General features: G+C 40.8%; 1 protein-coding gene across 1 annotated transcript in view; it reads left to right on the top strand.

Annotated features, from left to right (window-relative positions):
- The window catches only part of NUAK1 (NUAK family kinase 1), a 48,800-nt gene continuing 33,988 nt past the window's right edge, over nt 1–14,812 (top strand). The window contains exon 1 of the mRNA XM_033162621.1: nt 1–420. Coding sequence (XP_033018512.1) covers nt 1–420 — 420 coding nt within the window. The remainder of the gene's footprint in view (nt 421–14,812) is intronic.

Raw genomic sequence — 14,812 nt, 5'->3', positions numbered from 1 at the left:
ATGGATGGGGCTGAGCTGGATGGCGGCAGCGCAGAAGTGCCTCTTCCGCAAGGCTGCCAGGCGGATGCTGGGGCTCCCGGGGAGCCGGCCGGCGACCAAGCAGCCGCAGCAGCAAGTGCACAGCCGCCGTCGCCACCACCACCACCACCACCAGCAGCCATGGTGGAAGAGCCCGCCGGGGAGGCTCCCCCCTCGGAGGGCTCCGCCGCTGCTGCCGCCGCCGCCTCGGCCGGCAGCGCCCTCGCCCCCCGCGCAGCAGCAGCAGCAGCCCCTCCGGAGCTGAAGAAGCAGCAGCAGCAAGGGGTCAAGCGGCACCACCACAAGCACAACCTGAAGCATCGCTACGAGCTGCAGGAGACGCTGGGCAAAGGCACCTACGGCAAAGTCAAGAGGGCCATCGAGAGGTTTTCCGGCAGAGTGGTAAGGGCTGCGGAAGGCGGCGGTTCGCGGAAGGCGGCGGCTGTTGGGAGATGCTCCGGATGGAGAGATGTCATGGGCGGGGGGGGGGGGCTGCTGCTGTGCATTGCACTCATTCCTGAGCTTTTCCCTTAATGGCGTGTCCGGCCTCACAACTTGGGATCTGAATTCTCTCCCCCCCCCCGCCCGCCCTTCAACTTTTTCTAACTTTGTGAATGTGTGATCTTGATGTAGATCTCCCCGCCACGCCGTTATGCGATTCAGGAGTTATTCGAGGTGTGTTTGTGAAGTCTGATTTCTCCCAAAGTATTTGCACCTAGAACTTTATCCTAACTCTCTTAAATCATAACTGTCAGGTGCAGATCAGTTAGGATTTTTTTTTAGTATTGTTTGTAAATGGGCACTCCCCCTCCCAAATTGATCAGTCCTTTTACTGTTCTTTCAAAGTGTAGGCATACAAAGTTCACTGGAATGTATTGTGTTTTCTAGTACAGTAAGCTAAACACAAAATGCTATTCAGCTTAGAGTTCCTTTAAACCAAAACACTTCATTGCTGGTTTTTATGACCTGAACTTTACTGACCTCTTTAAACAAACACATTGATGCTGCTACTCTACCTCAGTGATCTTTAGAGTCTACTTGGCTCATGCCGGTGTGGCATTGTACTGTAACTCCAGCCCAACTTTTTTTTTCTTCTGTCACAGGAGATCTCATGGGCAGATGTGAACTGCTTGTGCAATAAGCTAGAAGGATTGCTATTTTCTACATTGCCATTTAATATCTATTAGTGGACTTGTGTTCCAGCTCATGTGGGTTGGTTCAGTATTTGAGTCAGCTATGCTTATACAGTACTGATACTTTTATGAAGTCTTTCAGGCAGACTCTGCAGCTTTTCAGCAGTGTGATTTGTCAGTGAAAAAAGAAGTTCTAATACAGTATGAAATTCATATTTAAATGGTTTTATACGCAGATAAGCTTGTGTTATGTATTATTCTTTCGTTTTGTTAAATTGTTAAGAGGACAGCTAAACAAAGCAGAGATGTATGCAAATGCTGACTTTGAATGCATGATATTTTAAAGCACTGAGTCATATTACATGCATCTAGGTTAAGTTATAGATTTTTTTACAGTGCCAAGTGTATCATTTCCAGATAGTGTGTTGTTTTGCCTTTAAAATAACATCATCCGTCTAAATTTTTATTTTTAAAAGAATGCTTTTGATTCTTTTTAAATTTGCTTTGAAACAGAGATGTAACTTTGGAAACCAGCATTGTTATTTATAAACTCTATTTATTTTAAGATTAAAATGCTAGGCTTAAGTTTACATTGTTCCAACATACTGACTAGTTCAGGATAGTGTTTACTTGTATTAAATATGGCAAAGTGCTTTTCTTTTCTCACCTCTAAAAGCACATACATATTTCTGTAGGGTCTACTACTACAAGGAATTATAACTGGTTGCTATGACTCTATGCCAGATGTACATTGACTTCTTGAACAGTTTTTCCTTTTCTCCAAGCTCTTAAAATGTAGAACTTCAGTTTTTCACTTTATACGTTAGGGGAGAATGTTGTGGAAAAGGTCTGGGCCAGCAGAGGCACAGGAGTTCATTTAGCTTTTCCTTTGCTTCCTTTGCTCTGTTTTTGTTCTCCTTAGTCATCAGCATTTATGGCATCATTAAAAAGCTCTGAATAGACTCTGCACTGTGACCAGCAGAGGGGGTTCTTGAAGCAAAGTGACTGGCATATTTCCTATCATGACTTCACAGCAAATTGTCAAATAAAGAGGAGCTAAGTATTAGAAATCCCAAGGTCACACTCCCACCTATGTCATTTGCTTGCTGTCAAATTACTGGGTTAGGTAACCTTTTCCTACACAGCAGCATGTAAATATTTGGAACCATATGGCAACAGCCTTGCAGCCTAGAAACAACTCTAATATTCTGCTCTCTCAAAGTTATATACCGGTGTGTGTATACATACACACACACACACACACACACACACCTTCCTTGAGTATATATTTTAACCAAATGCAATTTAGGTATAGAGCATACTGTTAGGTTTTCTTGACTGATTAGTCAGATATTGACATATAAAATGTGAGACATTGAATTTTCTTTGGCTTCTGGGGCAGATACTGTGAGATCTGCAGGGTTAACAGATGGATTGTGATCTGAAGTTGGTGTGAATCTGAAGGATTTCCATCAGTGTCAATGAAGCTATGCTAATATGAAGCCTACATAATGACATATTCTCCATTATGTTTTCATAGTGCTGGGCTTTAAATTGCATTGTCTTACAAATAAGTGTTTTTAAATCTAGTGTTATAACTTGAATGCACTAGAAGCTTCTATTCCCCCCCCTCAACATATACACTTAACAGGCCTGGGAAAACCCCAGATGCCACATTGTACTAGTTCTTAAAAAAATAAGTATTAGTAGTATATAGGAGTTTGAAATATTTTTTCAACTCTGAAATGGGCTATTGCCAAAAAATGATTTTTTATTTTGGAAATCTGAAGTACTTTTCCAGCCTTAGCTTATTAGATGGAATTTAGATTAGTTATATTTAGTTTGTTGTTGGCAACAACTTGTTATTTAAACATGTTTACTCAATAATACAACAGCTAGAGAAATAAAAGAGCACAACGACCCTGTACTAGGGCAGCCAACTTTCCAAACATTTGTTGGGAGATGTTACATGCAAATGGCTGTAAGTACTAGGATAAAGAGGTGACAGAAGAAGTCTGCAAAGTAGAGTGTATTCTGAAAGTTTTGTGTGAGTTCCATCTTGTTGCTCAGATGCAGTCAAACAAACCTTTTTTAATACTGCAGTCTGACTTGAATAAGATATAACCAAAGTTAAGCAAACATATTCAATGTGAAGCACATGAGATACATAAAGAAAGGAAGAGCTGGAATGGTGCTTGTGGAGAACCTCTGTGATGCTGTTGCAACTTACTGCCTGTGGAAACAGACAGAGGTACATGCTTGGTCACCACAATCAAAAAGGGGTGTGGGCTGATGAAGGTGGTGCTGTAATAACAACGAAGTTACATAGTAGGAACAAAGCATAGTCTATATATTGGTTTTGGAAATACATGCAGCATTCCAGTTACAAAGGAACAGCACATTGATCATATGTAGTGTTTCATGTCTGTCCTGAGTTACTCCATGATCTAACTCCTTTTCTCACATAGTCATGTTCACAGTCTCTCATGTATCTCAGGTCTTCATCAACTTACAATGCAATGCTATGCAAGTTTACTCAGAGGTAAGCATAAATGAGACTTATTCCTAGGTAAGCGTATAAAGGATTACAGCCTAATCAATGTGTTGTGTTTTTTTACCAGGTTAGTGGGAGATTTTCTTACTTGTCTGCTCTATGCTGACAGCCACCGCTGCAAATATATATATATATATATATATATATATATATATATATATATATATATAATATATCATACATGGTGAGACAGAATTGGAGGATTCCAAGGTCACCATAAAAAGTGTGTCCCTAATGTTAAATTCTATTAAAACCAGTGATGGCCGCCCACTGGGGCTGTAGGGTGAGGGCCAGGGCAGCTAGCAGCAGGTGGTGTCAAGCAGCAGAGGAAGCAGTGTCAGGTTGCCAGGAACGGATAAGACAAGGAAAGTTCTTAGCATCTGCTTTTTATTCAATATTTACAGAGAGAAGCTTGGAATGCAGCCTCTTGGAATAATGGCATTGTCCCGTGTGACTCTCCACCCCCTTTTTCCTCCCACTTCCTCATTCGTCACCATCTCCTCTACGGGTGGCGCTGAGGGCCCTTTGCTTCTGAGCCCTTTGCTCTACTACTTTCAAGGCTCACTGGGTTCTGGGAGGGGGGAGTCTGGAATGCTTTCTAAAGACACTGTGTCTGTCAGCTGTTACCTTCCTGGTGCTTCCTCTTCCTTCGCCTCCTCTCCCATTATTTCCCAGCTTTCCCCCTTGACTGCCTCTGAGCTGTGACCTCCCTCCGCCCCCTGTTGTAATTCTGAACTGTCTTCTTCTTCTTCTTCTTCTTCTTCTTCTTCTTCTCCTCCTCCTCCTCCTCCTCCTCCTCCTCCTCCTCCTCCTCCTCTGGAAGGGTCAGGCTGGGAAGGCAGTCTCCACCATTATTCCTCTACCCAGTCCCTGACAGACTGTTTTGCAAGAAAGGAAGTAGCGGACGGCATGGTGGGTTGCCGCTGTTTATTGGGAAGGAGAGGGGTACGAGGAAGATAGCAGGGTGGTTGGCATAGTGCAGGTGTAAAGATGGGGCTAATCTGGCATTCCTGCTGGTATGTTTGCACTGAGTCAACCTTCCCATGACCTTCCTCTTTCCTTCCTTGTATGTGGAATGATTCAGCTGTTGGGAGGTCAGGTGAATGCTGCTACCCCACTCCACTATCCCCTACTGACAGAAGCCAGCAGTCTTGTCATGGTTCTCTGCACCTGCTTTCGCCCAGTCTCCAAAGTGGTGTGGTGGCTGATCTTCTCTGTTGGACCAGAACTGCAGCAACAATAATATGAAAGCATCCTGAACAAATTTTGATTGGCCAATGGATACCAATCAAGAGTAGCATTAGAAGGAACATTTTGAAGTGTTTACAACAGATTGATTGTGGGTTTACGTTTATGCAAATTGCAGGAAATAACTCTGTCCTGATTGGTTAGGTGTTTCTGTTCTCAAGGAAAGAAGGTTACTTAGAGTATTGGTGGGTCTTGTCGTCCTGCCTGAACACTAATTTTTAAGGGAAATTGCTTGAAATAAGGTCACAGCAGTGCAGACACCATGATGGGCAGAGAGTGTGTGATTATAACATAAGAGAAGGAGAGAGAGTGCAAGCTCTGGAGTTAAGGGGGAGACTGGTGGCTCTTGGTGGGCTGTTGGCCTTTTTGGCCACCTAATTAAAACAATACTTTGCACAGGTTGGAATATGGGATGGGCAGTAGCAGGTTTCAAGGGAACTGAAACCCATAGCTTTGGAAGGCTTGGTTGAGGATGAGGGATGTATGTGTCTGATTATCTGTGGGTGGGTAGTGGATCTAAGAATATAGATATCTGAAATCTTTGTGGCTGAGTGTGGTATGTGTACAGGAAAGGTGAGCCTGGTGGGTTTGTGGATAGTGGGTGCCAGATGCGGTCAGATACATAGGTTTTGGTCTTTGAATTGTGGCTTTTAGGGTGAGGAACTCTGGCTAATATTTGGCTGCCTGAAGTACAATTCGCAGTGGAATTTAGTTCATTGTTTGCCAAGTTGCTCTCAACCAAAAGCATAATTGCATTGTAATGTGTTATTACTAACAGCTTCAAAACATCATTTGAGAAAAATCATAATAGAGGGAGTATGTAACATAAAAGCATTTTGTGTTGAGCCATGTGTGTGGGTTTTTTGTATCATTAAATTCAAGATTAGGATATTATGTATGACATATGGAGGAAATTATATCTGAAAGCATATATAAAATTATGTTTTGGTATCATACATGTTGGATAAAGCTGATTGGAACAAACAGTTCCTGCTAAAGATTGTTTAGTGTTCATAGAATTCTTCTCACAGATTCCTTGTAATTATCCATTATAGATACCAAATGCTGCCTTTAACCATCTTTTTTTTTTTTAACAGATGTCGACATTTTGTGTGTCCATTTGGCAGGACATTTTTTTTAAAACAAAACAAAACAAAACAGCCCTGTCCTATTGCTGTATACTTGAGTTACTGTGGAAAGAACTACAAAGTGAGATAAATGCATCTGTGCAGTACTGGGTGACCAATTTATTTCAGCCTCAAATGTACCCAGGTTTTCATTTGTGTTCTCTTGCTGTTGTTTTCTGAACTCAGCTTTTTCAGTCAGGCATAGGATTCTCATTTGTCTTGCCCACATGAAAGCCCAGAGCATCTGTAAGTTATAGTTTGTGAAATATCTGCTTTTAAGCAGCACATATTTATCACCATGTCTGCACAGACAACACTGTACATTGTATAAATTAGGAGAGCCTAGACACTGAACACTAGGGGGCTGGGTGAGATATGCCATGCGAGTATAGAGGCTGCCCATGCTGATCAGATAATCTTGGATCCATACCAAAACTTCCAGATGTGTAATACATATAAAGACCCTGCAGTAACCTTTAGTTACAGTCTAAAGTGGGAGAAAATACCTCCATGTGGCTAGTTAAGTATGAAGCTATTTGATGTTCAAATTGTAGTAAAGTACATAAAGAAACCAGCATGTGTACCAACGAACCTCTTCTACATTTGTTAATGTTATTTAATATTGGTGATATCTCAGCTGTCTGCGGATGAGCACATACATGGGCTTTGATGTCTGGCTTTTAAATTTTTCACTAGTCCAGGATTGAGTACAAGCCCTAAATATGATACAATTCAGATCTTGTTCTAATGCTTTTGGAGGATAAGAATAAAATATGGTTTTTATTGGTTACTTTTTATTTGAAAAAAGGAGCTATGGGATAGGTTCTTGGTGGGGTTGGAATGTCACAAGATTGGACTAGAAAGCCATCTGAAGATAGAATCAGTTTGCAGAAAATAGGCAATTTCTTCCATAATTTCACAGCTGTAGATATGATCAAAATATTTTTGTGCAGAGCTAATTTACTGTCACTAGCTGGATTAAATTTTCAACACAATTTTATATTTTCCAAAGGTATATATCCCTCCTCTAGCTTTAGGTAACTCATGGAGCAATTCTATACATGTCTACCCAAAAAGCTCCATTGAGTTCAATGAGACTTAGTCCCACTCGAGTTCATAGGATATTGCAACCTCATACACACATTCCTTACATGTGAGTGCTGCTTAGGAAATAGGGGACCCATATTTGGAGGGCAAATCTGAATACAGTGGTGCCCCGCTAGACGAAAATAATTCGTTCTGCGAAAATTTTCGTCTAGCGGGTTTTTCGTCTTGCGGAGCGGCAATGACAGCCGCGCTCCGCAAAACGAAAAAAAAAAAGACGAAAATTTTTCGTCTTGCGAGGCAGCCCCATAGACTTTTTTGTCTTGCGGGGCAGCCTTCCGCTAGACGAATGCCTTCGTCTAGCGAGTTTTTCGTCTTGCGAGGCATTCGTCTAGCGGGGTACCACTGTAGCTCAAAATCCAGCACTGGAGATCTAGAATCAGAGAGTGCTGTGCAGTTTCTGCATTTCAAAGCTTAATGTCTATAGCTTGGCAATTGTATGCAAATGACATTTGAATTTCTCTTAGAACAGGCACTGCTTGCATTTCCATAATTCTTGGAAAGCAGAAATATCTCATAATCACTTTAACAATTCAGAGCAGAAAATATTTGTCAAAAGAAAAAGTGACCAGGGGAAGAACGTTGTAGAAATTTGTGTACAGTTGAATGCTACTTCATAGTTCAGTCATAAAATACATCTAAAATACAATATTGCTGCCTGACCACAAAAATGTTTTAAGATACTTGTAAGGGACCTATAACAATATGCTGAAAATATTTGCTAGCTCTTTTATGATAACAAAAGCTAGCTAGGAAACTTTGGTGTGGCTTTTTTCCTGAAACTTGGCAAAAGTTGCTATTTTATATTTTATTGATTTTGTATTTTGATGATGACTGTTTTAAGTTAGTTGTTTTTCATAGCCATCCCTTAGTCTTGTGAAGAAGGATGGTATCTAAGTCTTGTTGTAGCGTGGGGATCGTGATTCAGCAAGTGATATCAGCTCAGACATAGCAGGCAGGAGACAGCTTCTTCACGTAACACTCTTTATTCAGACAAACAAGACTGGGGAACTGAGGAGAGGGAGATACATTTATAGGGACCGTAGAGAATACATTTTGGAGGGAAGAATCTCAAGCAATCACAAAGCTGCCTTTTGGTGGGAACCAATAAGACTGAGGATCCAAATGCAGCAACTTGAATGAACCAATAGTAACTGTTCCTTCTGGAACAGGAAGGCAGTTACTTTCTCCTAATGTGAATACAGACAATAGTAATCATATATGATAACCCTTGAATCAATACACAACAAGTCTCATAAAATAATTAAGTATTAATTTAAAAAATGGAAGTGAACATTTCCAAACTCTTCCTTTGGGGCAGCACTGGAAAAGAAGTGCTGGAATACACAAGCTCAATATTTGACTATGGTTCCTTTTGCAGTAAACCATGGTTTAGCCATGATAGTGGAACTAGTTTAGTAATTTCTTTCAAGCTTTCGAGGGGAAGATGTTATAATTAAGGACTTGAATTTCTTCACATAGATCTTCTATATATATATAATTAAAATAAACATGGGACTGGTGTCAGACATGGTTCAGGAAGCAGAGTTAAAATAAAACTCATCTATAAGTTCACTAAGATCATGGCCACTGGTCCCATCACCTCCTGGCAAATAGAAGGGGAAGAAATGGAGGCAGTGAGAGATTTCACTTTCTTGGGTTCCATGATCACTGCAGATGGTGACAGCAGTCACGAAATTAGAAGACGCCTGCTTCTTGGGAGAAAAGCAATGAAAAACCTAGACAGCATCTTAAAAAGCAAAGACATCACCTTGCTGACAAAGGTCCGTATAGTTAAAGCTATGGTCTTCCCAGTAGTAATGTACGGAAGTGAGAGCTGGACCATCAAGAAGGCTGATCGCCGAAGAATTGATGCTTTTGAATTATGGTGCTGGAGGAGACTCTTGAGAGTCCCATGGACTGCAAGAAGATCAAACCTATCCATTCTCAAAGAAATCAGCCCTGAATGCTCACTAGAAGGACAGATCCTGAAGTTGAGGCTCCAGTACTTTGGCCACCTCATGAGAAGAGAAGACTCCCTAGAAAAGACCCTGATGTTGGGAAAGATGGAGGGCACAAGGAGAAGGGGACGACAGAGGATGAGATGGTTGGACAGTGTTCTCGAAGCTACTAACATGAGTTTGGCCAAACTGCGAGAGGCAGTGAAGGATAGGCATGCCTGGCGTGCTCTGGTCCATGGGGTCACGAAGAGTCGGACACGACTGAACGACTGAACAACAACAAATAAGTTCACTGGAATGAATAAACCTTAAATTTCAGTAAGGTAAAGGTAAAGGGACCCCTGACCATTAGGTCCAGTCGTGTCCAACTCTGGGGTTGCAGCGCTCATCTTGCGTTACTAGCCGAGGGAGCCGGCGTACAGCTTCCGGGTCATGTGGCCAGCATGACAAAGCCGCTTCTGGCAAACCAGAGCAGCGCATGGAGACACTGTTTACCTTCCCGCCGGAGCGGTACCTATTTATCTACTTGCACTTTTGACGTGCTTTCGAACTGCTAGGTGGGCAGGAGCTGGGACTGAGCAATAGGAGCTCACCCCATTTCAGTAACTCAGCTGTAAAATAAGAGTAGTAGTTTACCTCACAGAGTTATTGTGAGGAGTAATGAGATTAACACTAATAATTCCTTATGTAGTTTATAAGTTTCCTTCCTCCAGCTTTCCTCTGGTGAAAATAAAAATGTGCCACCATAGATATTATGAATTTATCTGTCTTGGATATCCTCAGGAGAGAAAACAGGAAATTACTTTTTCGGTGGTGCAGTAAGTAAAAATTCTGATTCTAGTTGCAATGATCCCACTGCTTTAGAATTGGGCCCGTTGTTTGAATGGAAAGTATTTCTTAAAACAGAAAAAAACCCACTTAATGACACGCTTGAAAGCAGTCTGTGTTATTGTCTGTTGAACAAAGCTTGTGCTTTATGAACTGGCTGATCATAAAGGCAGCATAAATCATGTAAAACATTCTCATTTGCTCTTTGTGCTTTTTGCAGATGGGGCTCATAGAGCAGAAATGCAGTCAGATGTCTGCTCCAGGATATTTTAGCTGAACTGTATGAGTCCATTAAACAAATGTAATGGCTTTTTGGAAAGAATTGCTATGCATTTGAAACCAAATGTTTTACACAGAAAACATCTGGGAAGTATGGGTGTGTGTGTGTGTGTGTGTGTGTGTGTATACAGCACATTGGAAAATAGCTTTATTGAGCCCAGCTGGGTGGTTGCTCGGGATGTGGTTGTAGGATATGACAGTCTAGTTGTTATAAGGAATAATTTATTTGAAGTATTGCCATCAAATGAATATTTGGCACAGAAATGAGCATCTTTGTTTCATTGAGCACACAAATTCTTCTCATTATCATTCCAGCAAAACCTGCTATGACATTTTATATCCTGTTATATAAGCTAATTCAGAAGATGACATGCTTTTAAACGGGTGTGTACATTAGAGAAGACACTGTAGAAATAAATCAGTTATTAATCCCTCCTATCCAAAACCCTAAGGTGATAAGACTATATTGGAAATGGTCTATATTAATTTTTTTTTGCCTTAATCCCATGTGCTTGTTAGAGGGATGTAAAAGTTGATGCATGAAAATATATGTTTTTATCAGGTTCTATTAGTTCCTTAGTATTGTGTGTTATAATTCCATTACACATAGCGGATTTGGTTTCGTTTTAGCTGAGCCAGGGGCTTGCTATTTCTAGGAAACAGCTGATAATACACGTGGAAAAAATGTCCAAACTATTCTCTTGTTAGGATGCTGATTTTAGCATTAGATTGCTTTTGCAATTTGGACTGAATCTCCAATTAGAGGGGAAATTGTTTAAAGTTCCGAACAACAGTGCAGCCACATTTTCAGGATAATTTAAATCAAAAACAAAGAATGAAAGAGGCTAGCTTAGGCAGACTCCGGTTCATTCCCATGCAGTGAACAGTTCACATTGCACAACCTACTTTTAAATAGTTCTACACAGTATGACATGATTTGTGGTATTTGCTGAAATGAAATTCTGGCTGGAGTAGCCGGAGCAGGGAATTGTTCTGCACTCAGGGGAAGGTGGTACATCCAAGTCTGTGTTAAGGTCATTGGCAGGGTGAAGTGGGAAGCCTGAGTTGCTGCTGTTGTTCTGCCTAACTTTTTTTGTGTGTGTGTGTGGGGGGGGTTGGCAAAGAGATTTTAAGACTCAGAATATTGAGTCTCCTTCTCCAGTAGTGCTTGGCCTTGGTATTTATTGCAAAAGGTAGGTGTGGATTGTCCCTGTACCCTTCCTGCCATTCACGCCTTCTGGTATTTTCAAGGTGACCCTCGTAATGTTCTTTCGATTTCTTCTTTAACAAAATGATAGATGATTCAGACATATGGATGCTTCTTAGAAAGTAATCTTTTAAAACTAAAAACAGTAGACATTCACAGTGTACAGATATAGGTTCCCTGATGTGGCCTGGTCTACACAGTAGAACAAGATGGTACAATACTGACATGGTAGATCTGGGGTGGGGAACCTGTGGCCCCCCAGGATGTCACTGGCTATAACTCCCTTGACTACAACTCATCGTCCTTGATCTTTGGTCATTGGCTGGGGCTAATGGGAGTAGGAATCTATAACAACTTCTGGAGAACCACAGGGTTCCCTACCCCTGTGGTACAGTTTAGCACTTCAGACTGCAGGTCAGAGGAAGGGGGAAGATACCATTTTATTCATTTATTTTCCTATGCGAAACATTTTAATCCATCATTTCCAGACAGTTAATGAGAATTAAAACATGCAAAATAAGAGTAAATAATGCACACAAAAGAGCAGCAGATAAAAGCCAATTGATAGTCAGAAATTTTAAAAAGTGTTTCTGTTTTTAAAAGTTTGGGTAAGTTAGAAAGGTTATTTCCTGGCATGTAAAAGACAGAAAAGTTGGTGTTAAGCATTCCTCCCTTGAAAGGACATTCCATAATGCTATTACTAAAAAAAAAATCCACATTTCTACCTCATTTTTCAGAATATATAGGCCAGTCTGAGTTATCAATATATCCTACAAAGTTATCGGTACTTCCTAGTGCTTCTTTACTTGTTCTTTCTTTCTTCATTACGCTCATTGTTATATAGTGGGTGAAAAGTCAGAGTATATAATTGCCCAGGAAATTATGTTTTGACTTTTGCAGGAAGGTGTACTGCAAAAGATTTTAATTTTAATTTTTTGGCTCTCATGTGAAACTTAGAAAGCATTTCTTTTTTTAAAAAAAGAATAAAAATGTCTGATGTATTAGGAAGCTGATCATTAACAATCATTGTGTAACCAGAAATGTATTTAAATAATGAAAAAGGCATAAAGAACAGGGTGGGCATGATCAATCTCCCAGCCCTTTCCAGGTTATAAAACATGTCAGCCATTTCTTTTACTTTCTTAAGAACTTATTTGGATGGAAAGAACCTACACTTTGTGGAATCCTAGTTTGATGTTGCATTTGGCCCCAGTGAGTGTGGAAGCCAAACATAAACATCTGTTTGGCAATTTTGCAGGAAGTTAAATATAACTATAGCTTTTGTCCTTTCAGCAGATCTTGCACTCAGTATTGGTCAACATTTGCTGAAGTCAGAATTACATCTTCATAAAAGTTGTGAAACAGTTTTCAATTCCATTCCAGTTTTGAACTCCACCTCCTTTTTGAAAGGAATTGTATTCATTCAAATGCGAATTTGTTTTGAAAGATGTAATTTGTTGGAAAGGGTTGAGGAGAAGTTGTTCTCTTTCTTTTTAATCTATTCATAGTTCCTCCAAACCTCTACTTGGTCTGCTTCAGGTGACTTCTTCCCTTCTTCCCAGGATCACACATGGTAGTTAAATTTTTGGATGCTCTGACAGAGATGTGTTGTAACAGCAAAAGAGAAGACTCTGCATAAACTATTAGATATTTTCAAATTATTACAATGTCTTCTAACCCTTTCCTGTTGGCTACAGGCTTAGGAAATATACCAGCAGTTTCCAGCATACTTATATTGAATTTGTGCTCCTACCAGCTTGGCACTAAGCAAAGTACATAGAATTTCAGCAGCCCTGCACGCACGCCCCCCTACACCCTTATCACCAATAGCTACTAGAGAAGGAGCTCTGGATTCTGTCAATGTGACCTTCTACCATTCATATAAATAATAAGGTTGGCAGGGACCAATAAAATCATGTACAACCCCTTAAAACAAGATTACCCTTCCTGTATATCAGTCCACACTGTGAAACAGATAGTTGCATTATAGTGTCACGCTTGTATAACAGTTTACTCAAGCAAGGAAATAAAACCGTCACATAGTGCAGATTAAAAGCAAACTATGGCCAATAGCTAATGAAACCTGGGGAAGGTGACAGCCTGATGCAAAGCATGAACAAGTATGGTGTGTGTATACATTCTGGGAAGCCTACATTTGTTCAATGGGGATGGAGATGGAGATGCAACTGGAAGGTCCAAATCCTGGACCTGGATCACACATAATTGGCCTGGATCACACATAATGCTAGGCCACCATTAAGCGGCCTATAGCTTACTAGGATCAAGCAAATGTGCTAGTGCATGCTGCTCAAATCACACCACACCTCCACCTCCTTCTCCCTTTTGCCACATCAGGAGGGGCAGCGTACAGCAGATGTAAAACTTAATATAGAAAAATAAGCCAATAAATAAAACAAAATGAAACAAGGCTGTGCACAATACACTTGAAAAGACTATAAAAACTTCAGCACCATATACAATAAAACATTCAATTAAAAGCTAGAGAAAAGAGGTGATTATTCAAACATTTCTTCAAAACATGAACCAATGCAGCCAGCCACATAACAGGGTATTTTTTTGGAGGGGGGAGGGTGCTGGTGGTGGGGAATTCCATAAAGCAGGATCCCATCCCTGAGAGGACCCAAACTCTATTCCCTATCAGCTGTTAAAAATATTGAGTATGCATGCTTACTTTGCAAATTTAAAATATGTTGGTAGACCATGGGGCCTTCCATAAAAAATGAGCGACACAGGTCATGCAAGACTGAAGTACACCTGTTTATGTTCCGAACAGAGCATTTATTAGGAACATTATTGTTGCAGAGCTGGATATTACAAGGGAAACGTGGGGTTCCTAAACCTGTGTTAACCCTCCCAGTGCTAAGGTGGAGGCTGGGAGAATTGACTGGTATGAGAGGCTGCTTATTCCTTACTCTTAATTGTCCCCTGAATTTTTTCCTTTCTCTGTTGATGAATTAAGCACCTCTCCCACTCATCTACTGACCTCCTGTCAGAACGGAAGCATTAGTAGAATTCATTCCCACAAGATGTAATGATGGCCACTGTCCAGGTTCCCACCCCAAAACGCACAAGCAGATCCTCTTATTTGTAACTAAAAAAGAGATCCTTATTCAGGCAAGCAACAGTACAGACTCAGCAGCAAAGTGTTCAGGAATCAGTGTTCAGGATCAGGGCATGTTCGGAACAGGACAGAAGTGACAAAGATGTTCCAACATGTTACCCTGTCCCTCCCACCAAGACTTTAAAGGTGACGTGTGTACTCGTTCGCCTTCTGGGAATGTTGAGATTGCAAACATGCACACTCCATCAGTGCAGATGGGTCTGCTTCCATC

The sequence above is a fragment of the Lacerta agilis genome, chromosome 10 (assembly GCF_009819535.1).
Source record: "Lacerta agilis isolate rLacAgi1 chromosome 10, rLacAgi1.pri, whole genome shotgun sequence".
Lineage (NCBI taxonomy): Eukaryota > Metazoa > Chordata > Lepidosauria > Squamata > Lacertidae > Lacerta > Lacerta agilis.
Note: the sequence above shows the minus strand (reverse complement) of the source record. Positions and strands in the feature narration are given on the sequence as shown.